Source organism: Notothenia rossii (genome assembly GCF_949606895.1).
Source record: "Notothenia rossii genome assembly, chromosome: 9".
NCBI lineage: Eukaryota > Metazoa > Chordata > Actinopteri > Perciformes > Nototheniidae > Notothenia > Notothenia rossii.
Genome location: NC_136907.1, coordinates 28866111 through 28893942, shown reverse-complemented (window position 1 = coordinate 28893942; position 27832 = coordinate 28866111). Strand labels below are relative to the sequence as shown.

General features: G+C 40.6%; 2 protein-coding genes across 2 annotated transcripts in view; one reads left to right on the top strand and one right to left on the bottom strand.

Moving 5' to 3' along the window:
• LOC307019168 (glycerophosphodiester phosphodiesterase domain-containing protein 5-like) overlaps window positions 1-27832 on the top strand; it is a 220542-nt gene that overhangs the window by 147493 nt on the left and 45217 nt on the right. The gene's annotated exons all lie outside the window — the stretch shown is intronic.
• Window positions 14574-22251, bottom strand: LOC307018729 (serpin H1-like). The gene is made up of 5 exons (XM_079649116.1): window positions 22066-22251; window positions 20093-20699; window positions 19916-20014; window positions 15683-15915; window positions 14574-15586 (listed from the first exon to the last, which is right to left on the bottom strand). Exons 2-5 carry the CDS (start codon window positions 20688-20690, stop codon window positions 15284-15286), a joined length of 1233 nt encoding a protein of 410 aa, XP_079505242.1. The 5' UTR covers window positions 20691-20699; window positions 22066-22251; the 3' UTR covers window positions 14574-15283.

Sequence of the window (27832 nt, the reverse complement as noted above, 5' to 3'; positions counted from 1 at the left end):
TTGATTGGCTGAGTAGCGTCACCTCCTTAAAACATTAAACAATAACTTTTTTTAACATTTTTATTTTTATGTTTTAAACATATTGTATAAAACTCCCCCACTACTTGGACTATTCCTTGCACCCTTCTCTAGAATAAGCCCGAATGGTTTCAACCATATCGCATCAGTAACGTGCACTTGTTATTATAACAAGATCGCAAGGACGCTGGTAGCGATCGGAAAATTGAGTGTTGTTCACTTTGTGTGTTGTGGAACATGCGTGTCCGTGCATGAAAAAATACCACACACCCAATTACAATTGCATGTTCAATTCACTACCCTGGAAGTTAATACAGTTGTTAAAGTTGGAACAGCCTGTGGACAGCCGTTCTTCCTTGCATGTCAGTCGCCGACACCTTCTTACAGAGGACAGGCACATCTAGCTGCAGCACGACCCGTATATTTCCGCACGCCGTGTTCTCAAGACATATTTTTTTTAACATTTTCAACATGGTGGATAAATCCTTATATGCTCCCGGCAACACACTGAACGTCAACTTAGCCTCCTTATTACACTCACCCCTACTTTAGTGGGAACAATGAGTCTGCGTCTTTGATGCACACAGGAATAAACGCAGATCATCCTCTGGCTGCAGCCTTGACCGGTACTTGCTTTTGATCAAAGTCAATGCGGAAAACCTGCACTCACACAGGTAGGTGGAGGTGAAGGGAATGAGCACTTTTACAGCCTTTTTGGCGAGGTGGGGGAACTCGGTCTCCACAGACAGCCACAAGTGGGCAAGTGTCACTTTACTCGTCTTTTTCTCGTTCTTTTGTATCTCACGCTGCGCCTCCCCTGAAGCTCTCTGGCGCCCCCCAGGGGAGGCGCGCCTCACACTTTGAAAACCGCTGCTCTATGGCATACCATCCAACCTCCTCAATAAACTCCAACATATCCAGAACTCTGCTGCCCGCCTCCTCACCCACACCCGCTCCCGAGACCACATCACTCCCATCCTCCAGAACCTCCACTGGCTCCCCGTCCGTCAAAGAATCCACTTCAAAATCTTCCTCATTACTTACAAAGCCCTCAACAACCAGGCCCCCCCCTACCTCACAGACCTGCTGCACCACCACACCCCTTCCCGCTGCCTCCGCTCATCAGAAGCCAACCTCCTATCCATCCCCACCCACACCAATCACCGGACCTGGGGGGACAGAGCCTTCTCCGTCGCTGCCCCCTCCTTCTGGAACTCACTCCCACAACCCATCAGAGACTGTACTGACCTCACCACCTTAAAAAAACTCACAAAAACTCACCTCTTCAATCTAGCTTTTCATGTGTGATTGTTTTTGTATTATTTGACTTTAACTTTAACTATATATTTATTTGTTGTTCCTTTCTTCTCTTTTCTTTTCTCTTCACTATTATCTGTAAAGCGTCTTTGAGCACCTGTAAAAGCGCTAACAAAGACAGCTATTATTATTATTATTATTATTATGTTGGCCCAGAAGAATTCCTTGAGATGAAAGGGCGTGTTGAACAGCGGCGGGATCCGACCCAGTGTCAGCGGAGTTCATTTTGGACCAGTTCGTACTGTTACGCTCTCACGAGCTTACAGGACTGAACTCCAAATGCTGAACACCAGGTAGAGGAAACAGAGTTCAGTAGGTAAAAAGGTTTATTAAACCAACAAATCCTACGGAGAATAACGGAAGGATTAATGTCCATATAATCCGGGCCAGGATTTGTTAAAGCTCTCACGTAGTGAGGATCCAAACTTTACAAGAGCACAAAGAGAGCATAGACCTGACCATGGCAAGAGACAAGACAAACTGACACTGAACACTGGGAGACAGGGGAATTTAAACACAGGATAACAAGACACAGGTGGGGACAATCAGGGGCGGGGCTGACGCTGATGAGCACAGGAGACACACAAGGGAAACAGGTGAAAACAATCAGGAAGCATGGAATGAGAGATAAATGGTGAGTGACAAAACAAACATAAAACAACATGAAAATGAACCTCTAGCATTTCTGTCGGTGTACAACAATCTTTGTACATCCTGCACTAAACTGTTTTATTGTAGAGATCACTTATAGTATCTTCTTGATTTTTTATATTCTATATTTCTATCATTGACCTTCTACTTTCCCCCTATGAAAGTATGTACCCCTAATATTTTTTTCATCAAATATAACACATAAAAACAATAATTCAATAACGTGCCTTGGCCCACCCAGTTTACTCATTGGCCCACCCTGAGAAAGCTTCGGTGTCATTTAATATATATTTTTTTTCTTTATTATTATTATAAAAAAATTGGCCCACCCTGAGAAAGCTTCGGTGTCATTTAATATATATATTTTTTCTTTATTATTATTATAAAAAAATGTATTCACCCATTGAGAATATCCAAGCGTTCAATGTGAAATTCAAATGAACAAATATCTAGTTTAATTAATGTATGTGTTTTATCTGAACCAAACTCATTTACGGTAAAAAATTGATTGTTGGTTCCGGCGCGCGCCATAATAACGTGAGAGAGGCAGAGAGCTGCCTGCAAAATAAATGATGGCTCAAAGTTCACTTCACTAATGAATTTTTTTTTTTTTTTTTAAAGCCAGACTCCAAGAAGAGCCCCCACTGCCCTCATCTAGCAGCGATCTATACGATCATTTTCTGATAACGAGGAAATAGCCCCGCCTCCCTCTCCCCACATCTCCCTCTCCCCACCTCTCCTGCTGCTGGGCTGTCAGAAGAAAAATAATGTTCTGGTGCTCGCAGCTCACGCGCATGCTCCACTAAAACCCCCCCCGCTCAGCGCTTCCAAATCGCGCACGTTCCGTGTTGTCCTGTTGCAGGCACCTTCGATGTCGGGGAAACGATCTTCAACACTCCGAAAATAATCCCACCAGACTCCTTTGCCCCTACAACAGAAGGATGTCCTTGTCCTTTTTCCTTTTCGTCATTTCAAGTGATAAAAACTCTCGATCTTCTCTCGAATTATTAATATTTTTTGGACGCCCTCGGCTCGTTTTCAGGGCGTCCCGAGCTGAATAAGGGCGTCAAATGACGGCAAGACGGCCCCCTGGCGGAAACGCTGCTATAAGATATATCTGAAATAAATAAGTGTACTGAAACAAATACCAATAACTGTATTGCATTGTTTTCTTATGCGCAATTACTTCATACCGTCTAGTTCTCTTTTTCGTCCTGCATTTAATGTGCCCCTCTCAGAAAATAACTGGCCCCCCAGTGGCCCCCCCAGACAAATTGGTCTAGAACCGACACTGACAGTGATAACAGAGCTTTTAACCCTGAGTGGACTCATTTATATTCATCCTGCCCACTGGGAGCACAAAACCAGTGTGTCTCATTTGTTCAGAGACCGTGGCGCTCATTAAAAGTGCCAAAACGCCACTATGAGACAAAACACAAAGTGTTTGACCAAACATTCCCTCTCAAGTCAGAACTGAGGTCACAAAAAATAAGCAGTCTCAGAGCCCAATATGATCAGTCGACCAAGATCAAAATTAAAACTAAATATCGTTCCAGGGCAGGCTGAGGCTAACCAATGAGCACCTGCATGTGTGTATGAGAATGGCCCTTACACCATTTCAGCCCAGATTTACAAACTCCTGGCAGGATAAGCTCAAGCTCAATTCTCACACTGAATTAAAAAAAAGTGAATGAGGGACTGCAATATAAGAGGGAAAGAAAGAAAAACTTTAAAACTGTTCAATTGTTATGATGTGTAAAGACTGATATTGTTCTATAATCGTCTGAAACTGTTAAGTCATGATGTGAAACGGTTAACAAAGAAAAAGGGAAACTGAAGCTGCTGCTACACTTTATTTTATTTATCTGAAATTAAGCACTTTTAAGATGCACATATTTTTATATGCAGCCCGAGAGGAACATTACACATATCCACAGTATTTACTGTATATCTGTATAGTTCAATGTTAATTGACAATACATGTTGTTGTTTTTGAATTGTACATTCTTTATTTGATTGACATGTAGACGTTGATAAAGCTACAGGCTACTTCAATGCATATCACACTAATTCATAAAGCAAGTTCGACATTTTGATGTTCCGGACCTTTGCATGGGGAGATTTTCTCTAACTGGACCTCGTTGAATTTTAGTTGAATACTCCTGATTTAGACAAAAGTTAAACAAGTACAAACCACAGACTCTCTGTGTCATGGCAAATATAGCCGCTGGTTTATTTATGTCTGTATGGGCCGTTGTTGTGAGTGTGGACGGTCGGAGCATATACAACGTTAGCTTAGCCAATCTCCATTCAGAAAACACGCATTTTAAAAGGTTTTTCGCCTGCCATCTTGTCTGCAGACTTGTCAAAGCATTCATTCATGGTTTTTACTACGGTATCAGTATGTTGTTACTTCGGTATAATTTTTGAAACGTGTATTACAATTAAATCACGGTAAAATATGTTCATTTTGTTGTAGTTGCCAGCGATTGTCTCACTAGTTTAGCATACTCAGCCCGGTTGTTGGCCCGGGAAAGAACATCGATTTTGGAGAGCCAGAAAATCCGTGAAAAAGTACCCTCTAGCCGGAAACTACGCCTAGTGGAAACACAACCAATAACGGGCCGGGGGCGGCACGCTTAAACAGCGCTCCATGCTGTAGTGGAAATGCGCCATTAGCATGGGCGCGGGAAGGGGGGTGCTGAGGGCGCTGCAGCACAGGCAGCGGCAGGCAGGGGGTGCGGAGCTCCGCTGTCTGAATTATTATTTGACGGTTATTGCTGCTCCCGCTGTGCGTAATCTGTGTAATATGTAGCCAATAAATTCCACATTGTTGGTAAAATAATATTTTGGCCTGCCCCGAATGTTTTTTCTGTAGCCCCGGACAATTCTACCTCAATAATATAATACATTAACCATGCTTTACGTGAACCTCATCAAGACACTAGAAAGGACGGCAGGAATGTAATTTCCCGTGTTCACTGAATGCAACAGAGGCAAGACACCAGACCAATCAGAGAGTTGCATGGAAATAAAAGTGTGCTTGTGTCATTCAAAGCTCGGCTCTGTGTGTGTGCGGAAATAGCGCATTTAGTGTGTGTGAGAGAGGGAGAGAGAGGGACCGGTGCCAGCAGCAGGGACCGTGTTGTTAGCATCTGGTTAGCTAGTTGCACTAACGGACATACGGAGCTGTTTGTTCCACAACAAGCTGGAGGAGAGCTCTCCTCTCAGACTGAGAGGCTCAGGTGAGCTAAAGGACTCTCTGAGTGTTTAGATAGTTAACTTTAGTCTAAGTTATCTCAGTGGGTCTCAAACGGTTTGGTCAAAAATTATTCAAAAGATTATTTCAGCGACACACCTTCATATGATCATTATAGTTATACAAAAAATAAGAGAATAAAGGAAAAACAGTTATGAAATACTATATGGCAGTAAAACAAGAATACAGTTTGAAAAGGGAGTGATTTGTAAAATATCCATAAAGAAAAAGAACATCTGCTTACAGTTGTGTTTCATCTGGGTGTTGAGAGATGTATCCATAGATCTCTTAATGTTGCTCTCAAAGCGTACCAGATTGATGCTTTTAACTTCAATATTTTAAAAAAATCTTCCCGGGGGAGCATCCCCCCGGACCCCCCTAGAGAAGGTGAGGTCCACTCCCCACTCGGAAAAAATAGCACTTTACCCCTGCCTATATACCGTGAGCTGATTATCGAGCCTTCATTGTAACAGTTGCGGGGGTTCTGTGTGCTTGAGTGTGGAGAGTGCTTTTGTGCGTGCTCTATAGTGCCCATAATAGTGTTCACTGGAGTCCAGCACCTCAGCACTCCCACTCAAAATACCTTCCCGCGCCTCTGGCCATTAGTCTCTCTCCGTTGGTGCGCTGGGCTAATGCTAATAATGCTAATGCCAGCAAATACAATGGCGGCTTCAAAAAACCTTTCAGAGTTTTACGGGGCGTGGTTTGCAATTCGCTCAGCCAATCAGAAATTTGAACTTTTTTCTCCCCAGGAAAGTACCTGCTCTTAGCAGGAAAAGGAGGGAAAAGTTCACATGAACTAAGTTCTCTTTGTGGTGTGAACGCAAAATCCCAGGAACAATCGGAACTAAAAGGGAAAAGTATGGGGAAAAGTACTCCGGTGTGAAAGCGCCTCTTGTGTTTCGGTAGTGACATGAAAACTGGGGACTTGATTTTTTGAGTAAAGTTTTTTTATTAAAATTAAACCCACAATAAATCTAACTATTCCAACTTCTGTTTGAATCATAAAGATCTTCTAAATACACCATTGAACAAAACGTACAGAAATTGAAATTTAGATGTCAGGGTTGGGGACAGCTACTTCCCAATAGAAAGTACCCTATAAATTATGTTTTTGTATATATTAAAGGTGGGGCAGGTAAGTTTGAGAAACCGGCTCGAGATACACTTTTTGTTATATTCCATGGAATGCTCTTAACATCCCGATAGCAATGAAAATCTTAAGTGCTTTGACCAAAAATCCATTAAACAAATTCATCTGTGGAAGCCGTAGTACTGTAAAAAGCACGACCAATCATGTTAGCCGGCCCGGCTAAAATAACTGGATGCCTACCTGCCTGTCAGCCTTCCATCTGTGCACAAACTTATCTCGTGCCCTCATTGGTCATGTGCGCATTCGTGTGTGTTGGAGGAGGGGCTCTGTAAGTGTTAGAAATTGAAATCAATGTTGATATGGCGTAATGGAGGCAATTGTGGCAAGCATGGCATTGTCTGAAGAGCAAAAGAGGGCAATTCAGGTCGCTACCACTGGTCAGCGAACCAACCCAAACTGGCATTTGTTCAGGAAAGGAAGGTTGACTGCCAGCAACTTTGGAGCTGTCCTGAGGTCAAAGCGTGTGACTGCTTCCCTTATTGCCAGGGTGCTAGGGCAACAACAGGCCCTTGATGGTGTTTTGTCTGTACAGTGGGGGACTATGAATGAATGTTAGGGCGTCAGGGCATTCACCACTGCAACCCAGATGCAGGTCCATGAGTCAGATATGTGGCTCTCCCTATCAGGAATGTTGGGGGCATCTCCAGATGGTCTGGTAGGGTCTTCCGCTGTGCTGGAGGTAAAGTGTCCCTACGGAGCCAGGGAAATGACAATTAGTGAAGCATTGCAAATCAAGGGCTTCTGTGTCAGTAAGGAAGGAGAAACATTCAGCCTGCGTGAGGAACATCCTTACTGGTACCAAGTGCAAGGTCAGGTTCACCTCACTGCAAGGAAGAAGAAATAAAAAAATTGTGAATTGTTTTTAATTTACATTTACTCGCCTTTGCAATGTTGTGGTTGTTAGAGTGTTAGGTTTCCTGTCAGCTCTTCTGTTGGGAAGATATAAAATATTAGTTTCATGGAAGTCACACCGTCACATATACTGTAAGAGCATTAAGACATACAGTACATAGGCTAAAACAAAACATCTAAAGATATAACCTTGAACTTTGATAAGTCTCGTGAACATTTTTTCACTATTTTGACATTTTTATAGATCAAAATTGAATTAAAGAAATAAATGGTAGATTAATCCATATTGAAAATAGGTGTCAGCTGCTACACTAATTATAATAGTTATATTTCTTAATGAATTAAGGTTTTAATAGGATGTATTCATTATCTTTACTTATGTTGCGGTCTTTTTAGCAGCGCCATCTCTAAAACGGCGATACAGTCACTACCCATCATTTACATTTCACCGTGACATGAACAAAAATGTAACGTCAGCTTACCTCATGGCACGAATCCAGACTCTCCTTTGGAAAACATTGGCCGGGAAACGATAGAACAAGCACGTTTCATGCGAAGACCTGGGGCTGCAACCCGGAGCAAAGCAACAAAACCATTGCGTAGCTAACTAGTAGCGCTAGCTTTAGCTAACGTTAGCTAACGAAACGAACTGCCGAGTAAAATTGGAAAACACTGGTAATTAATTATTCTATAATTTGGAAAACTACTGTGTTAAAAACGGCAATTTCAAAAATAGAGATTCTATTGGTCAGATATAGATATACAGATACTAAAGATAGGCAGGTACTTGCTTTCAAGCAGAACACAGGGGAAAACAAACTTAGCGGGAGTGTTTACGTGTTCTGCGTAATGACGTACAACGGCCTCGAGAATTTCTGTAGTCCTATTCAGCCACTCGGTAACAACCATCGTTTTTCAGACACGTAAACTCTTCAAAAATCCCCAGTGGGGTCACTGTTGATGTATTTAATGTCGTAGAACAAAACGTGACTTATCTCTTAAATTTGTGTCAACCACAGATCTTATTTCGAGCTATTTTCCAAAACCCTATGGAAAAAATGCATTGCTTTTTGAGGAAGGAACCGGAAGTGCTAAAAATGCTAACTTACTTCCTGGTTTTACGACGCGTCACTGCGGTTCTCAATAGAGAGGCGAAGTCCCTCCCTTTCCGGGGGAGCTCATGGGACCCCGGAAGCGGAAAATTATACATTGAATTCAATGGAGAGAGAACACGTATCTTTTGATCCCGTTTGAATTGTGCCACGAATGACACATATGATGTTTGTCAATTTAAAAGAAAATTTTGCAAGTCAAAAAAATTAAAATGTGTCGTAAAACTGTGAAGTAACACATTTTTTTGTGTTAAGCCGCTCAGTGAACTACATGTCTCTGGTCCCGCACAATACGCGTCACCAACACAAAGATGAACGTCGCATTGGCACATTTCACCTCATTCTTTCAGAATGAGAATAAAAGTATAAAACGAGGTGAAAATTACTACAAGTCTGGGCACGGTGAGAGCTGTACATACACGAAAGGGGAGTTAGTCGGTTCTGTAAGAGCCAGCATGCAGGACCGGCTTTACAAGGTTTCGGTGAGTAATATGAGTGCAATGTTTAACGTTAATGTCAGTCAATAAGGAGGAGAATGAAAAAGAAGATGATGAACCACAGACCCGGCATATAATGACTGCAGTGTGCAGGGCTGTGTTAATTTATGTTACTGTTATCAATAGCATTAGTTGACTGAGAAAACCGTCAAGAAAAAAAGTTTAGCGATGTTACGAGTCGACTAGCATAATATGAACCACGGCTGTGATTGACAACCTGGACAGCCAGTCAGAAGCTAGAATGCCAACATAGAGAGCCAATCAGAACCTAGAACGGGTGTACTGTATACGGGTGTGTATGCTGTGGGTAACATTAGTGTTCACAAGAACAAGGTACACTCCCGTGTTTTGTTTTAGTTGCTCTTCAGATTGAAGCGGCCAGTTTTATATCGACTATATGTGTGATCTCCTTTCTACATCTCGTTGTGTCATTTGAGTTTATTTGCTGTGTGTAGATTCAAGGATTTTGGTTATCTTGTCAATTTGTTTGGTTATCTAGGCACAGCTGTTTGTGACTCCCTCTGGTACACTGGTATGTGTTTTCCTAATGTAGAGAGCATTGATTAATTCATAAACTACACACTGAGTCTAGGTCCTGACCAAATCCTTTTTTGTTGATCAAATGTTTTTCAAAAATGTAATACACATTTAAAAAAATACAATGTACAATCACAACCAATAAAACACAAATTACAAAAAATTCAGAAAAAACAAACAACAACAATCAGACAAGAGGACAAAACTATGGAAAAATAAACCCTCCCACCCCCAGATCTGGACCATCCTTGTATTGCTCATTCAATCTATTATAGCATGTTAACAAACATGGTACTTACTTTATTTGTACAGATCTACATGGGAGAGGATGGCGCGATGCAGAGCGCTGTCTGTGGTTGTGCATGGGGGATGTACAAATGCAGCCACGCTGCAGCATTGGCAATATTTGCCATGTGGCAGATCAGCTCCACAGAAGTTGAGTGCCAGTGGAGGAAGCCTGGCACTTCAAAAGTAGTCCAGCCGGTGTCTCAACTCTACCAACAGCAAGAGGAGACATACAACCCACTGGCCAGAGACATCGCCACTGAGGAAGTAGACTGGTTCAGGTCTGCACTGAGGGGCGCAGCGTGGCATGGCATGGCTTTTGTCACCTGAGCCAGAGCTGCAGCCTCAACATCAGGCCATTTTCAACGTGCCGGAGCTGGTGAAGGAGCATGGGGGTCGGGGGCTTGAGGCAATTCTTGCCTCAATGCGACTGAGCAGAGACCAGCAAGCTGCCATCCAGACAGCCACCGTAGGACAGCAGACAAATCCTCAGTGGCAGTTACACAGGCAGGGCAGGTTGACAGCCAGCAATTTTGGTGCTGTGCTGAGGTCGGGACTTTCATCCACTCCATGCGCGTCCCTCATGAAGAGGGTGCTTGGAGGGTACAATTTAGACGGGAGTCATGGCTGTCAACTGGGGAGTTGTAAACGAGGTGTGTTTGGCCAGTGTGTTTGGCCTTTTAAGTGTGACACAAATGTAGTGATAAATGCTTCACCTGACCACTGTTCCTAAATAAAAAAAGTTTTCTGCATCGTCAGTCATTTTTTCCAAATAATTACCAATATTTCACAAATTCTTCATGTCAACTTAAGAGCACAGCTTTGTGTCAGCTTTGCTTGGTTCATCTTACTGGGGGGCAGCTACATGGATGTCGGTGCAGTCCACAATCATTTTGCAGTTGAAGGCAGAATTAATTTATTATTGACTCAGAATGAAGCACAACTTCATGTCATACAATACATTGACTTTATTTGTAATTGTGTAAAAAGTTATGAGCATTTATTAGCAAGCAGGACCTGCAGGAACAGAGAACGGTGATGGATGGAGCTGGGAAGAGAGAAGAATAAAGAAAACAGATCAACTTTATTATCGGATATTAAAAATTCAATTTCAAAACAAGTTGCCGCTCCTACAGTTTTATAGTATGTAAAGATGATTTCACATGACCTATGCAAAATATCACTCAATACATGTGTCTCTCTGGGGGGTGCATTGTGCCTTTGATGTATATAAATAATATACCATAACCAAATACTATTACGTACAGTGGAAATCAGGTTGCCAGAGCAGGTCAGTCCAGTGTGCATGTTCCTCAGGGTCTCAGCAGTTACAGGTGAGGTAAAGAAAATAAGAGAAAAAGGTCAGTAACAACACTTTAAAGTAACAACACTGAATAATTATCTCTTTTAATAATTTTCTCTCAGTAATCACTCAACTACTGTCTTTCCAACAAACAGATTGACTCACCCTCACTGTCATCACAATGACACATGTCCAGAAGAATGTCATGCAAAGCTCCCTGCCTGCCTGCCTTCCTTCGACTCTCCCTGAACTGCTTCCTTAGCACCCGGTGGAGGGCGCAGTAGGCTACTCTTCAAATGTTTCACGAAATACTTACCATGATGACTACTCTTACTGTTTAACATTTTGGTGTACTTCATGTAATAAAATAATAACTTCATGGTAAGGCTACTAAAAATGACAAGGCTAAGTAATGTAATGCTAACTAACATGCTCGCTACTCGTCGCTACTAGCTAGGTAGCTAACTTGACTATGTTCCATGCACAACATGTATGATATTACCTGATATGTCTGATCCAGCGACTCCTGGTCCTTTCATCAGACGGGAAGCGATAGAACGAGCAAGTGGTATGATCACTTTTGTGATTACAACATGGTACAAAGCACACGGGCATCTTGTAAAAGTGAATGTATTGAAGCAATCTCTTATATTTATTGGAGGGAATAAATCAGTTATGAAATCTTCTTCTTCGCTTTAATTACGAGTCGCAACCACTTGGAGCATTATCGCCTGTGACATCACATGCGCGACCCAGAATGGGATTTGGGATTTGTAGTCTTTGTAGTCGCGTATTTTTCATAGTCTTATATTTCAACAGTTTTATGACAAAATGTGACTTTTTTGACATGGAAATGATTGTTTAAGATTGACAAACATCATATGTGTAGTTCGTGGCACAATTCAAACGGGATCAAAAGATACGTTTTCTCTCTCCATTAAATTCAATGTATAATTTTTCGCTTCCGGGGTCCCATGGACCGGAAATAGATGGGCGTGACTTCGCCTCTCTATGATCGATCTCTTCTTCTCCTGACCTCGGCTGACCGACCGCATGGGGAGAGAGCCTCCACTCGCAAATTTCATTTGTACATCACAGCATCTTTTGTGTAATTAAATGCTGTTAACTTTTATAAGCTTCCCTTGACTCTTTTCAGTCTGTCCTGCTCTCAGGGTTCAAGAATCACTAACATAAGGAAGTGGGAGATTTGTTCCGGCTGTGTATTCTCAAATTCTAGTGCACTCGAGCTGGTTTCTCCAAAATGACCTACCCCATCTTTAAGATTATCACTATATAATTGAATGCCTTATGTTTGAATAGACCATAACATATTCTTTGTAAATATCTATGTCTGAATACGTAATTGTTTTGTTAAATAGTTTTTCTTGTTGTGGAACCGCACTTTGTACTAATTTGGTAGAATGCCACATATAACATTTCCACAATCTAATAATGTAAGATAGAGTAATAATATATCACATATGGAAGACAGTTTTCTGCAGAATTAGTACTTAGTAGGCTACTACTGCATCTTCTCTCGATCAAATATCTGTAGCCTACTTTTATTTGAGAATATAGGGCTTTCTCCTTGTAATGGAGTATTTTGACATGAATGTAATGTACTTCTTTCACCTCTGATCATCCAGTAAGAATATATGATTCTAAAATGGGCCTTAAGGCATAATGAGTACTTTTACTTCTGGTACAAAAGTATAACTTGATGCTAATACTTTTGGACTTTTACTTAAGTAACCTTTTAGATACAGGACTTTTACTTATAACAATTTAGTATTGCTAAGCAAAATATCTGAGTACTTCCTCCACATTATGTTGGGAATTATAATGGGGGTGGGCTCTGTGTTGATTGGGATTGGGGCATCAATAGAAAAATTGATATTTTTGAGTTAAATTAAAATGGAGTTAATGAACAGGGCTCAGGTTTTAAAATACGCACACATTTTCAAATATGCAAACCTTTTTATACTAAAGAAAGTGGAACTACTTGTGTACTCACTGAATACACATTATCATGCGCGACTGTCCTACAGTAAACGATAATCACCATTATTTTTATCTTTTAAACAATTGAATAATAAACACGTTTGGTGTAACTGATCATAACCCAGCTTAAAGCATCCACCGACAGAGCATGGTTATTAAGACAGGCTCTGTTGTATGACACTGACACAAGCAAACAGGAAGTAACATCAGTAATAAAAGAGGAAATAAGAAGACCTTTAACCAGCAGTAACCAAAAGCGCATTTCGTGATCCTTTATCTCCCACCATTAAAGAGCATTTAACAACCACTCTTTCTTTAAACACTGCTCTTTGGGTAAATGCACAATAATAAAAGGTTTAAAAGGGTGAAGTCGTAATGTTAACAGCATTCTTTCTAGGGAAATGAGCACCTTTAAAAAGAAAAGAAGAAACTCCTTCTTAATACATACAGGACTTAATTACATCGAACCACTAAAGAGGAGTCCATGCTTTGAAGCACTCATTCTAAGAAAATTATTGCTGATCATAATGCTGTAACAAAAAACTGAATTCCATTTGATTTCACTCCTGTTTTATTCAGTCCTGCATTGGTATTAAGTGTTCTTTTTCATCACAAGGCTATGTGTTACTCTGGTTTTACCTGGGAGAGGAAACTAGTATTGTGCTTATTTATTGTAAATCATGTATACATGTGTTTGTTTTGTGAAGCACTTTGAGTTACCTTCATGTATGAAAAATGCTATATTAATAAAGTTTGATTTGATTTGCAAAGTTATAGTGTTATTGTCAGGTCATTTTTGGATTGGATTAATTTATGGATCTATAATTAACAGTTAAATATAAGTTTTCCTTATTATTTGCTAACTTTATGCCAACCATATAGACAATACTTTGATATATTAATTGAGTGCACATTTTTATTTTAAGCTTAAATAAATGTCTTATGATATATTTTTGCTTAAGTACTCAATTTTTCCACTAGATGACAAACAATCATTGTTCTGTTATGAACCCAGTTGTCCACTAGATGGTGTGATACACTCAAAAGCTGACGGAACACATTGTTGTGACGATACAACTCTCATGTTTACTGATTTTATTAATCTCAAAATTAGTCTTCTCCTTAGCCAACTAGATTATAATATTCAGATCTTTTATTTAAACCCTTTCCAATAAATAATGAAGGATTTGCTCACTGTTGACTGTTATTCTTGTAGTTTTCATTGGGAACCTAATGTTGGATGTATGTGGTGTGGCACTTTGCTCATTGGCGCAGCTGCAGAACCCAGCTGGATGTTCCTAAATATTTAGTTTTGTCTAAATATTTACAGTTCATTGATAAAGATGCAATGTTTACTATGGCATCATTGCACCTCTATCACATTTCCTGCTGAAGTAAGGCTGCCCAGGGGGTCACACACAACCCCCCTCTCTGGAATGTTCTCATGTTATTCCGATGGGTAATCCCACTGCAGGCAACAGACCTGCCGGAGGCTAAACGGCTATTGCAAACAGAAAGTCTTCTCTAACACAAAGGAGCCATTTAAACAGAAAATATCTGAAACAGGGATGACACCTTTTTCTATATATGTATATATATATCTACTTTTATTGCAAAAACTGGACATTTGTAACAGTGTAAAACCATTCAAGTTTGAAATTGTCAAATTATTTGCAGAAACATTGTTTTATAGATAAGTCTTAAATTGGTCACAATTTGGTTTGTTTACCAGTGTAGATGAGTGCATCCAGAGAGGATCAATAACCTTATATTAGCATTTCAGCCTCTTGGTCAAATATAAATATTGTAGAGCTTTTGGTTGAAAGCAGTGCAAAGGATGCCCGAGAAATTTTGAACGTCCTTGGAGTTGACACATAAAAAAGTAGTGTGCTTTACAAACTTTTTGGATCACACTGCAGAGCTCTACAAAAGTAAGATTATTGTACAGCTTTTACAAACAAATATTAAGACTGAGACCATTTTTGTGCTGGCACAATACCAATACATTTACATTTTATGCAATAATCATGATGATCCTATTGAATTAAGTTTTCAGTGCGTATTGTGTGCTGCCAATGCAAACTAAAATGGGACATAGTGATATTAAATACTCATCAAGATAAAAAGGATAGGTGTGAAAAAGGCTTTGCTAACTAAACACAGGATGAAATATTTAAACACATCTCTTTAGCCGTGTGTTGTGGAAGGCTGTCGGCCTGTGATGTGAAGGAATGCTCTAGTGCGAAATAAAACATATAGACAAAAAATACACACACCGTTAAGCTTTACTTTATATGGTTACAATTCATCTCTTATCTTGTCACCCTTTGGCCGGACCATCCTGCCGAGGAAGAGGATTGACTTGGTGCTCTCGTCCTTCACGAGGAAGATGAAAGGGTGGTCTGCGTAGAACAGTTTGGGGTCTTTCAGCTTCTCTGTGCCGAAGATGCTCGTGTCCATTTCGTTTCCATCAGTGTCCCATTCCAAGGCTGAGGCGTGGAACACACTGGACAAGTAGAGGTCCTTCTTCCCAGACATTTTGGAAAAGTCAGCTTTGGATTTGTTTACAGCATCTGTCAGGCCCAACTCCCAGAGGTGTTTCTATGAATGGGAGCAGGAAGTTAGTGTGTAATTCAAATTGTATAAAACAGCAATTAAATCAGAAGTAAAGAGATATGGTCATCTTTAGTGTCTTACCTGCAGGTTATGACTGACTTCCATGCTGACTTTGGGCAGAGACACAGCTACTGCTGTCTGCTTCAGCGCGCCCATCCACTTATCCAGCTGCTTCTGGGTCAGCAGCTTCTCCAGCCTTTCCAGAGATTCCACATGGTGGGGCATAAAGAACACCACAGTGGACTTCTTATGAGCCAGAGGTATGCTCAGGATGGATAGCTTATTAGTTTTGTCGTCAAGGAAGCCATAGAGACCTGTGGAAATAAATGACATGTATTACACATAATTAGCATTATCTGCTAACAATAAAGTTTTGAAAACCCCTTCACTTTCTGTTGTAGACTCTTTTATATTGCTAAATGGTTCTTTTTCTGGTCATAAGATGTTTCTGTTTCTTTCTTTTCTTTGGTTCTTGCTCTTTCACTTAAATCCTAAAAACGTTGATCTTATATTTAAAACTAAGGTTATTACTACTCTTTCTATTTTCTCTTTATCCAAAACCTTTTCCCTCCATGACCTCACAAGGTTTTATTGGAGGGAAACAGGTTTGCAGAGGGGCCTATTTCCAGCCGGGTAGTGTTATGCCGTAGTCACAGCGCACCTCCATACCTCTCACCAATTCCAACTAAGGCCCCAGCGGGGACCTTGCTCCCTGCGCGCGCCTCTCTGTGTCTGTGTAGTTTGCATGCTCCGATTAACCCAGTCTCCCCCAAATCGTCTTTTTCTTTTGTGTCTATATCTACGCCGGGATCCGGAGTCGAGGCTGATCCTCTTGCTGTGGTCCTGTGCCCTGGATCCTCTATCCTGAGTTCTGGATTAAGTCGTTTTTCCTTGTACGATGTGAGGGTCTAAGGTCAGAGGGTGTTGTTTTCTCATACTGATATTCTGCACAAACTGTGCTGTTGTATGTGCTGTATAGTGTCCTTACTGTAAGGTAATTATTATATGTACAGCACTTTGGCTCGACCAAAAATCGTTTTAAAAATGTGCTATATAAATAAAAATGATTTGATTTGTGTTACTTTTATTTGTTTCTGTGTACTGACTAAAAGTAAAGTGGCTTGTCACATGGGAATAGCTTGCCCACATTAAAAGTAATTCCACCTTAAGCTTGAGCCGTTGTCACTGCTAGCTCGGGGGCTAACAGAGCACCTTCACTTTAATCAGCAGGTGGAAGAGTTGTAGCATTTGTTCATAGACAATAAACTACACACACTGCACTGCCACATCAGTGCTGACTTATTTTAACTTAATTAAAATGCCTTTAAGTTGTTTTTGTTTTTATTGTGTTTCTCCTAAGTTAAAAAAAGAAATTGACTTAAAGATTGTAAGCGAGGGCAGCAAGCCTGGCTCTGTCCAAATTACAATTTGTATCCACCAACAGCTCTTTTGCTGATTAGTTAACACTATATATTGTTTGATCCATACAAAACCTAAATAAAGAATTTACCATTTGTAAAAAAAAAGTTAGTGATTTCCAACACCAACCCAAAAACTGCTGTTCAGACACAGTTTAGCATTTAATCCCACTATATAAAAGGGTAATTGTTCTTTTAACACTTTACATTACATTACATTGCATTTAGCTGACGCTTTTATCCAAAGCGACTTACAATAAGTACATTCGACGAGGAAGATACAACCTTGAAGAAAACAGAATCATATAAGTACATCAGGTTTCATAGAGCCAAACATTTCAAGTGCTACTCAACTGGCTTTAGATAAGCCAGTCCTTTATTAGTATATAAGTGCTTTGTTAGTAATTCTATCGCTCGAAGTGGAGTCGAAAGAGATGCGTTTTCAGTCTGCGCCGGAAGATGTGTAAGCTTTCTGCTGTCCTGATTTTGCTGATGGGAACTTGGGTCCCCCTCGCAGTGCGGGTGCAGCCTGCACACCTCTCTTATAATGGCTATTTGCGAAACGAAAGTGACTAGCAGCTAAGGGTGCTAACAGACCGACCAACAGTGATATAACATAAGCTGGAGGGTGGCCACACACAATTTCACAGGTTATTTTAAAGCTATAATATTAAGTTTAACCTAAATCTGTTGACATAATACATTTAATTATAGTCAATGTTTCAGTTTCATCAGTTCAGTGGGCGAAGAAGGTGCTATCGGCAGTAACCCCGCCATCACCACAGAGCAGTGGTGGCCATCAAGTGATGAAGGAATGAGTCCTCGAGCCCTGAAATGAGTCAACATTAAATGCACAACATAAGGTCTGTGGTTAAGTAACTTAGGAGATGTTAACGTTTTGTCCTACAACATAAAATATGTCAGTAAAAAACCCATTAGCTTTTGTGAAGGAAACCAGCACAATGCCTTTTTCGGCCCACCATCAAAAAGCAAAAAGAACAGCACTCACTGGCTACTTAAAGTGTACCGATCATGCTCTATTTGAAAAATATATTGTAGGTAGGGCTGTCAGTCGATTAAAATTAATCGCAAATTAATCGCACATTTTTTATCTGTTCTAAATGTACCTTAGAGGAATATTTGTTCAAGTTTTTAATTATATTTTTTCAAGTTTTTAATACTCTTATATCAACATATGAGTGGACAAATATGTGTGTGCGTGCGTGTGCGTGTGCGTGTGCGTGTGTGTGTGTGTGTGTGTGTGTGTGTGTGTGTGTGTGTGTTGGATCGTTGGAGCTATGTGCAACTCAAGGCATATGCTCGAACGGGAGCTGCCTGGACGCTGCAATCATGTTGCGCGCACTATCCGTGCTGAGTGTGCTGACTTTTCGTACAATGTCCCACCTGCATAAAGTCAAGCGCTCGGCGCAGTTGTCGGCGAAATGTTGCTCCTCTGTTTTCATTGAAACAGCTCCTTATATCCGTTAGCGAAGCTAGCTAGCACCAGATGCTAACAACAACAATACACGTAAGGTCTCTCTCTCGCTCGCGACACACATACACACACCCTCCCGGTCCTCCCGATGGCCAGTAGGTGCCTGCCGGTGAGCGTGGAAGTGTGGTCTGCCGCAAGCGGGCAGCAGGAGCGGGGCTGTCAGAATCAGCTTGTAGATGGTAATTAAACTCGATGCGCTCTGAAACTACGGGGCGGCCGAGGACAAAAAATACACATGCGTTAATATTTTTTTGCGTTATTAACGCATTATTAACGCGTTAACTTGACAGCCCTAATTGTAGGGCCATACCTATATAAAACATGTCTGTGACGTTTTTTTTTCAAAATACCAAACAGATCATGCATTTTAGCCATGCCTCATTTCGCTCTATTTGCTCAGCCCTGTTTTTGCAACGGCTGATTCTGTGGCGTAGCTTTAATGCAAATGAGCAGCAGCTGACCAGGCCCCCCTGCAGGAGAGGGGGGCGTGCTCAGAGATCAGCTGCTGGGCTCTCAGAAGAGGGGGAGGAAAAGAGAGGCTCCGTTTTTTATTTTTATATAGAGTCGTTATTAATTTGTTTTAAAGCTCAATAAATAACAAAGAAGAACTCTGACCGGCATTTTTCTAATTTTGTCCGGAAGATTTTAGCTTTAACGGACATGTTGACCGGCGAAAAAAAATCGAACTGAAACTCTGCCGCACGGTCCCCTCGTCCCTTGGAAGAGGTGGAGAGGTGGGTGTTTGTCATCTGCTGGTGGACTACCGGAGAGAATTACAGCAGCAGGAGCAAACGCTTGCCTCTGGGAGGGAGAAAAAGAGCCACAGCGGAGAATAAACAGAAGGGCAACCATGGCAGCCATGCGCGGGAAGTCTTCTTCGCTGCTTTTTTCGCAGACTAAAGCACCACTTACAGGCCTGGCATATGTACTACAGCGTCTCCAGCACTTTCGAGCGGTCTCGTGTGAACGGATACGTCTCGTGTGAACGGACACTATTCCGGGCTGACGTCAGCTCTGATGGAATCTTTATCCGCTCGTTGTAGCCCTGTTTTTAAAAGATTTGGGTACGGAGGTAAAGAGAGAGGGTTTTATTTTCTGACGCTGCGTGAGTTCCCCGACACACCGGGGACACATATTTATGTATAAAAGACATCACAAAGTGCATTTTGCATGATAGGTCCCCTTTAACTAAAGCACTGAGAATCTGGGATTACGACACACACTTAGGGAGAATGACTTCATTAGTTACTAGTCAGGTAGACATTACCCCGCTATATCTTTACATATTAAATAGTTTTTAGCTGCTCTGTATGTTGTATTGAGAACCTTTGAGAATATTTCCCTAAAAAAGATTTTAACAAATTTTGTTTCTAAATATATACTTGGACTGTCCCAACCTACCGGTGCGGTGCATCATCTGTAATGAAACAGTGTAGCCACGGGATACCACAAATCCACGGTTGTCCACCATTTTATGATGGAATTGCTCGTCCCAATGAGCTGTGAGGAATACAAATCAGTTAGTTTTAAGAGCATTTAAAAGGAATTATATTGCACATCTGCAGGTTTAATACTCACGTTTGAAAAACATAGCATTGATGATCATCGCCCCATCAGCCTTCTCCACATCCTTGGTAACTTCGGACAGTTTGCCATCAGTAGACTTGGACGCCCACTCGTTGATGGAGTTCACGGCGCTCTTCTTATCTCTGAAGTTTATCTTGGAGTGATCACAGTTATAGTGCTTCTGGCTGCTCTTGACAAACTCATCCACAAAGGCGACGGAGCTGGGTCCATAGAGACGGTTGCTGATCTTCCAGGTGACATTGCGGGTTTTTGGGTCGCTCACCTCAGACAGGAGCTCAGCCAGACCAGAGTGCAGTTGATCATCTTTGACTTTAGCCACATTCAGAATGGTTTTCACCTGAGAGGCAGTGGAGGCTTTGCCCCCAAGAACAACCAGACCCAGAGAGGAGGCCACCACTACAGGGGAGATCAGGATGTTTTCTACGTTCTTTTCCTTAGCCATTTTTTGGTAGAGACTGAAGGCAAACTTTGCACTGTTGTCAGCCAGGATGGTGGCGTGTTTGCTCAGGACTTTCTTTGGTAAAGCCGAGGTAGTAGCTGAAGCAGAAGTAGCCAGGAGGACCAGGGCCATCAGGCTTTGCACCCACATGTTGGAATGCTAATCAAAGATAAAGAAAGATATAAAGCAAATCTTATTAATGTACTGATTTAAGCGAGCCAAACTCTTATCTTGGCTAATTTGTTCTGTTTTAGTTTCACATATCTTAACTTATTTTTCCAAATTGGAAGCCTTTTTTTTGGGGCACCTCATTTTTTAAGGATAATAGCAGGGCGAGTTGGGTTAAAGGTGGGGTAGGTAATTTTGGAGAAACCAGCTCGAGTGCGCTAGAATTTGAAAATACACAGCCGGAACAAATCTGCCACTTCCTTACAGAGCCCCTCCTCCAACACACACACGAACGCGCACATGACCAATGAGGGCACGAGATAAGTTTGTGCACAGCTGGAAGGCTGACAGGCAGGTAGGCATCCAGTTATTTTAGCCAGGCCGGCTAAAATGATTGATCGTGCTTTTTACAGTACTATGGCTTCCACAGATGACATTTTTTTATGGATTTTTTGTCAAAGCAATTAAGATATTCATTGATATCGGGATGTTAAGAGCATTCCATGGAATATAACAAAAAGTGTATCTCGAGCCGGTTTCTCAAACTTACCTACCCCACCTTGACATTCAAAAACGTCTGTCCCAAATAAACCTTGAGGCTAGACCTACACCACAGACACGTAGGCAGCTACAGGATGTCAAGAAGAAAAAAATGCGGCCAGCTACGAGTTCTTCATGTCTTGGCAACACAAACGATTTAAGTTTTCTAAAATAATCTCTAGAGGAAAGAGTCTGGTTGATGCTGATCAGTTTCCCATGACGTGGAAAAGGTGATCAAATGCTGACACACACTCAACCAATGCCAGGGTTAGGGTTAGAGATGGGCTTACTTCAATGGGGATTAAAGAGATCAATGGCAAACGGCTACGTTTTAGTGTTTATTGTCTGTATAACTCAATTAACCGCAACTTTTCCAGTTATTTGAAATGATTAGTGTTGGAAGATACATTTTTTATTGTGCTGGAACTTGAAAACAGAAAGATCAAGGATGAATAGATTAATCAACTGCTGATGATATGATCTGAATAGCATGTTAAGGTAACACTGCATGTGATAATCATACTATGTTACTTTTAATGAAAATCCATTTGGTTTTTATGTTATTTTCTGCATGTTCTACGGCCACCTCCCTAATTCTCTGAACTCATGTGCATGTCTACTTGCAAGCAACATACTTTCACGTTTTGTAAATTTTTTAAAACAACTTGCAAGAGTTTAGGACTACAATGGAATATTTGACTCCTTATTCCAGATCTGAGTTTGTGGCCTCTTCTCACATGCCTGGGCATTTCCCACAAGTTGAACACTACACTGCATACTTTCCCTCCCCCCCTTACTTCCAGAACTTTTATCTTACCTTATTGGGCTCTTTCAACAGCTCAGCAGGTTGTCCTGAAGCTTCTGCAAAAAGATCCCCTGATCTGCTGTATGTGGACAATGTAAATGGCAGCCAAACATAGAATTGTATGAGACAATTGCAGGAATTGCTCTGCCCGGTTCACAGAGCATTAAAATCTCTGCTCAGGAATCTTCCTCCGCCCATAGTGAGGGGCAGTGGGAGAAGAATTTGCAACCCCCAGGTCCTAAAGCCTGAATTCTATAATAAAGTTACCCTGTATTAGTGTATTACTCACTGATTATGGTTGCACCCAAATATTAGTGTTCTTGTTAGGATCTTAAACACTTTCATTACTGTTTACTCATCCAATTAATAAAGTTGTGTTTTTTGGACACAAAGTAAATGGTAGAACTATCTTTTTGTATTTGTATTTACATAAAATATAGCTTAACAATAGCAGTATATTGGTGTGAAAATTACAATGCATACTTCTATCTTATTGTTTTAGTGACGGCTTCATTTCTGAACTCATGTAATTGCCAAAATGCAAACTTGTTGGGTCATGAAGACAATGTTGACACTTACAATGAGAGTTAAGGATCTTTGTTGTTTTCAATGTGCTTTTACAGCCATATCCTCCCCCCCCCCCCCCCCCCCACACACACTCGTAATTGCCCCTCTCCGACTATGCCACCAGGTCTATACATTTGACCAAAGCCACACTTGAGTATGCACTGCTAAAGTAATGTGTTCGACTGTGGTGTTGATCCATGAGTGAATGGGTCAGAGACCGTGTCTAAAGTTGAAGTGAATTAACCAAACCTTCATATTTAGAAAGGTGAGTCACTTGATATCTTACTGTAATGTTTCAACGCCTGCCAATCAATTATGATGTCTAAGAACAACTATTTCCAGTTAGTCCCGAAAAATCCTTTACTTGACCATAAACTAGGAACTTTTATCAATAAAGAAATTGATAACTATAAACACAATTATTATATCAGCAGCTGGTCAATTATTTCAGATAAGTTATAAGTTGGCAATAATATCAGTCCAGTTTTGGCTTTCTTAATTATTGTGAGGTCACGTGTATGATAATAGAGCCCATAAGAAGATGGTCAGTGTGCACGTGCCTCTATCTGTGTATTCAATACATATATCCAGTTTGAATACAAATGTTTTGATTTCATCCATTATACATCAGTACAGCCTGATATACATGTGGGAAGGGATTTGGCAAAATAACTCCATGGTTACATTTTTTCCCATGAATGCTTCCTGCTCTTCTTCCTGGTGTTATTAGATGTTATGCTTATCCTCCCCCTGCTTGGGGATCTGATGTGTGTGTGTGTGTGTGTGTGTGTGTGTGTGTGTGTGTGTGTGTGTGTGTGTGTGTGTGTGTGTGTGTGTGTGTGTGTGTGTGTGTGTGTGTGTGTGTGTGTGTGTGTGTGTGTGTGTGTGTGTGTGTGTGTGTGTGTGTGTGTGTGTTTGAAAGAGGATCAGGCAGCAGGAAGTTCCAGAAGAAGCGGATGCATGTCCCCTCTAACACCTGTTAAATCAAGTCTATTTTATTTTTATAGTCCAACATAACTGATTACAAATTTGCTCCAAGGGGGTTTAGCAATCTGTACAGAATATGACACCTGCTGTTCCCAAAAAAGCATATTGAATTGAATTGCATTGAATAACAAGAGAGATGACCTGCTATCCTCTTCCTGATCTCCCTTAGAAACTATTTTGTTAAAAAATACAGCACAAGTGGTGCACAGCTTCTACAGCTCTGTACATCATTACTGGCAGGGTAATGGTTCACAGAGGGTTCACTCCACTATTAGATTACAGCAATCCTACAATGTCTATCTGATTTATTGTCGTTTTGGATTAAAGCGTCAGCGAAATTATATGTAATGTAAAAGTGGGGACACACTAACTGTGAGGCCTCAGACCCCAACAAACTGCACAAAAGCACATATTCATATGTACGAATGTTACAAAACATCATAAAACTAAAACAAAAACAAACTGAAAGCAAAGAAAGAAAGAAAGAAAAAGCCAGGACCCAGCTGTCTGAAAAATAGAAGAATATTCCGAGCAATTCGGAAGTGCAAAACACAAGGTTATATATTCTGATCATACATTGCTTTGAGCTATACTCTAACTTTTGATTTTGGCACTTTTACTGAAAAGCAATTATGTTTTAATGAAAAAAAGGGTACATTTGATAAAATGACCTAAATAATGATTGTGTAATATGTGTAAACAGGAACATTTAAGTAACCCTTTTGCAATATTAAAGATAGTTAAGTTTAGTACTTATTATTTCCTTGAGTCATGTGTATTTGACAATTACAAAAAAACTACAATACCCAGATTGCTGGTTTAACTAATTAATTTCACATTATTTTCGTGATCACAAGTGGCGCCCTCTGCTGGATATAACTGATAAATACTGACATTCAGTTTAGAGTGTGAGTTCCCTTTATGACCACCAGAGGTCCACATAGAGCTAACATTAAAACACAATTGTACTATTGTTGCTATTGTGCAACTGAGAGGTTCCTGGTACTGTAACTGCCACCTTTATCATCATACTTTACTATTACTTTTATAAAACAACAAGACATTATTTCACTTCAGTGGTCATTTAAATTAAATCACACATTTATACATGTATGTATTTGGTACTGCTAGAATTCCTCTCCTGACATGTTTCCACATGTCCACTGCTGAGGTTTGTCTTTTGACTGCTGCTGCTAAATTGTTTGGGATTAAAGGGATGTGACGTAATTATCCCAGGCCAAGGGTTAATCTCTGATTGCTAGGCCTGGAATAGATCTGTTAGAAGACGTTACTCGTTGCTCTACATCTTCTCCCTACAGGTGTGTTGGTAATATGCCTCCTGTGTCGTGTTAAGTGAGCTACAAACACAACAAAACAACATCTCAATAGTTTAGTGGCACCAAAAGGAGAGCCGTGTAAATCACTGCATGTTCTTATCCAATTAGGACTTAGAACACTGAGACTTGATGCTGAGAGTATTTTCTGATCACCTCACTCTTTCGCTAATGCAGTTCTGCTTGGTAGATTCCAGGAAACGCTAACATTTCCTCGAGATGCCTGGTGAGGTTGAGTACATTGTTCCATGTTATCCCCCTTTGATTTCTCCCCGGGATGTCCTGACACTTTGAACTGGTAACATACTTGGTTTAATTCTCTCAAAACACCTCTCACCTGCAGCATGTGAGAAATATCAGGTCAAAAATGTAATAAACAAGGTCGGAGACCGCCAACAGAAAGAGGTGCACATTTTGTCACGTTGTTTCAAACTAGTAGGTCTTATTTGGTTCTTAAAGCTTTGACGCAAATGAAGCAGCGTTGAAAAGAAATGTGCTGTGAACAATTCACTTTGAGTACTATTAATATGTTTTGCATTTGAAATAAATCAATATTGAATAGATTAACTTTTACAGCTGAATACAATTATATAAAAATAAATAATAATGTACACTTTAGAAAGAATGTAGGCTCTATTCTATGCATTCAAAGTTATGGTGTTAGTAATACATTTATTTATTCTTTATCAATCTTTAAAAAGGCATTAATAGTTTTAAAGGTGGGGTAGGTAATTTTGGAGAAACCAGCTCGAGTGCACTAGAATTGGAAAAAACACAGCCGGAAAAAATCTGCCACTTCCTTACAGAGCCCCTCATCCAACACACACGAACGCGCACATGACCAATGAGGGCACGAGATAAGTTTGTGCACAGGAAGGCTGACAGGCAGGTAGGCCATCCAGTTATTTTAGCCGGGCCGGCTCAGATGATTGGTCGTGCTTTTTACAGTAGGCCCTACTATGGCTTCCACAGATGACATTTTTTAATGGATTTTTTGTCAAAGCGCTTAAGATATTCATTGCTATCGGGATGTTAAGAGCATTCAAACAAAAAGTGTATCTCGAGCCGGCTTCTCAAACTTACCTCTACCCCACCTTGACATTCAAAAACGTCTCTCCCAAATAAACCTTGAGGCTAGACCTGAAGTGAATTAATTTCAGTTTTCCGCACTCTCGCGGGAATATCTCCGCAATGGAGCGAGCTTAAGTTTGACTTTCGATTGCATGATATAGCCCAGCGCAACACCTCCGTCAAGCATTTTGCCACTTGTTTGTACCATTTTCAGGCGATTTGTAGTCTGTTCTAGAAAAAATATGTGTTTTTTAGGATTTCAAAAAGCTTATAGAACAAACAATGGCTGTATTTTAGGAACATTTATCCATGATGAAAGTAGATTTAGATGTGTTAGGAGTGAGATAGAGATTATTATCTATGCATCTGATGAAGCATCTGATGAAAAAAATTATACATCTTTTTTTTTTTTATAAATGTTTTTTTTTTAATTTTCCATTTTTATTCTGTAATCATCTCGCGACCCCCACTCGGGGTCTCGCGACCCCCACTTTGGGAACCCCTGTTCTATACAACGGACTACATGGAAGTTTATTAAGAACGAGGAACTAGTGTAAACTCATCTAGAGACTCTGCACCGTGCTCTGATGCTGTTGTTTTATGCTTTATGAACGTGGACAACAGAGAAACATATTCTTCATGACCAAAGTTGTAATTGAAATAAAAAAGGAAAGTGAAATTTATGCTCGTCACCCTCTCCCTCCGGTCCACATTAATACAAATGATCCCAATACGTATGATTCGTATGAAAATATCTTAAAAATAAATACAAATGTATTTATTATAAACGTTAGTCCTTAACATCTATCACTGTGTATATCACCATTCAAACATCTTTTAAAAGTTGAACAAACCCCACATAGCTCAGTGAAATGTTGACTTTATTTGACAAGTAAAAACTAATGTTCATATTTCTCTTTTTGATTATAATACTGATGAACGTTCAAAACAAAGCACTTTGGCAAGTTACCACATACATTTTAAAATGCTTAATAAGCACGGTAACTTTCATGATGTAACTTCTCCGTCATAATCGTTTGTTTCCGTGAACGGCCGACTGTTGTGTGACGGCAAATGCTGCGGCTGCAAGGTATTGTGGGGCAGCATTTTCTCCTCTCCTTTCGGTTAGGGAGGTCCAGTGGTTCCTAAGCTAAAGGAGGTTATAAAGGAAGTTTGAAACCTCCTTTCCTATCATTCTAGAGAATTCGAACGGCACTTATCATGGATGCCACTGAGGGACTTCTGGGTCATTTCACTCCGTTAGGAAAGGTTCCTAAGCTAAATGGACTATTCGACTTCAGCCTGAGTTTTAAGAGCAATGGGACTGTCACTACCCGATCTGTCCCCCGGCCCGATCGGTACTGCGCATGTGCGAGATGGTCCGCCATATTATAGAACCCCGGACGGCAACCCAAGATGGACACTTGACACAGTGGCTTTTAGCAAAGCTCAACCAGTTGCAGTCACAAGTATCGGTAATAATTTCTGACACTAGGCCAAATATTTTCAAACTGTTTTCAAACTGTTTTCAAACAGTTTTCAAAACAGTTTTCAAAACTGTTTTCAAAACTGTTCAATATGGAGTCAGATCTAGCTGTACTTATTTTGGTGTTATATAATATGTTTAGATTATTTTCCCGAGGTCGCAACAGGCCCCCGTGAAGAGGGCTTCATTCTCGCATCTGGATAAATTGCGCAGTCTGCTCCTTGCTCCCTATCAAAACAACATTGTTGCAGTAAGATTTGTATAACAAAAGCAGTTAAATAAATAGATTAGCTTTATAATGAATCCCAACAATATGAAAACCAAACAGGGTTTA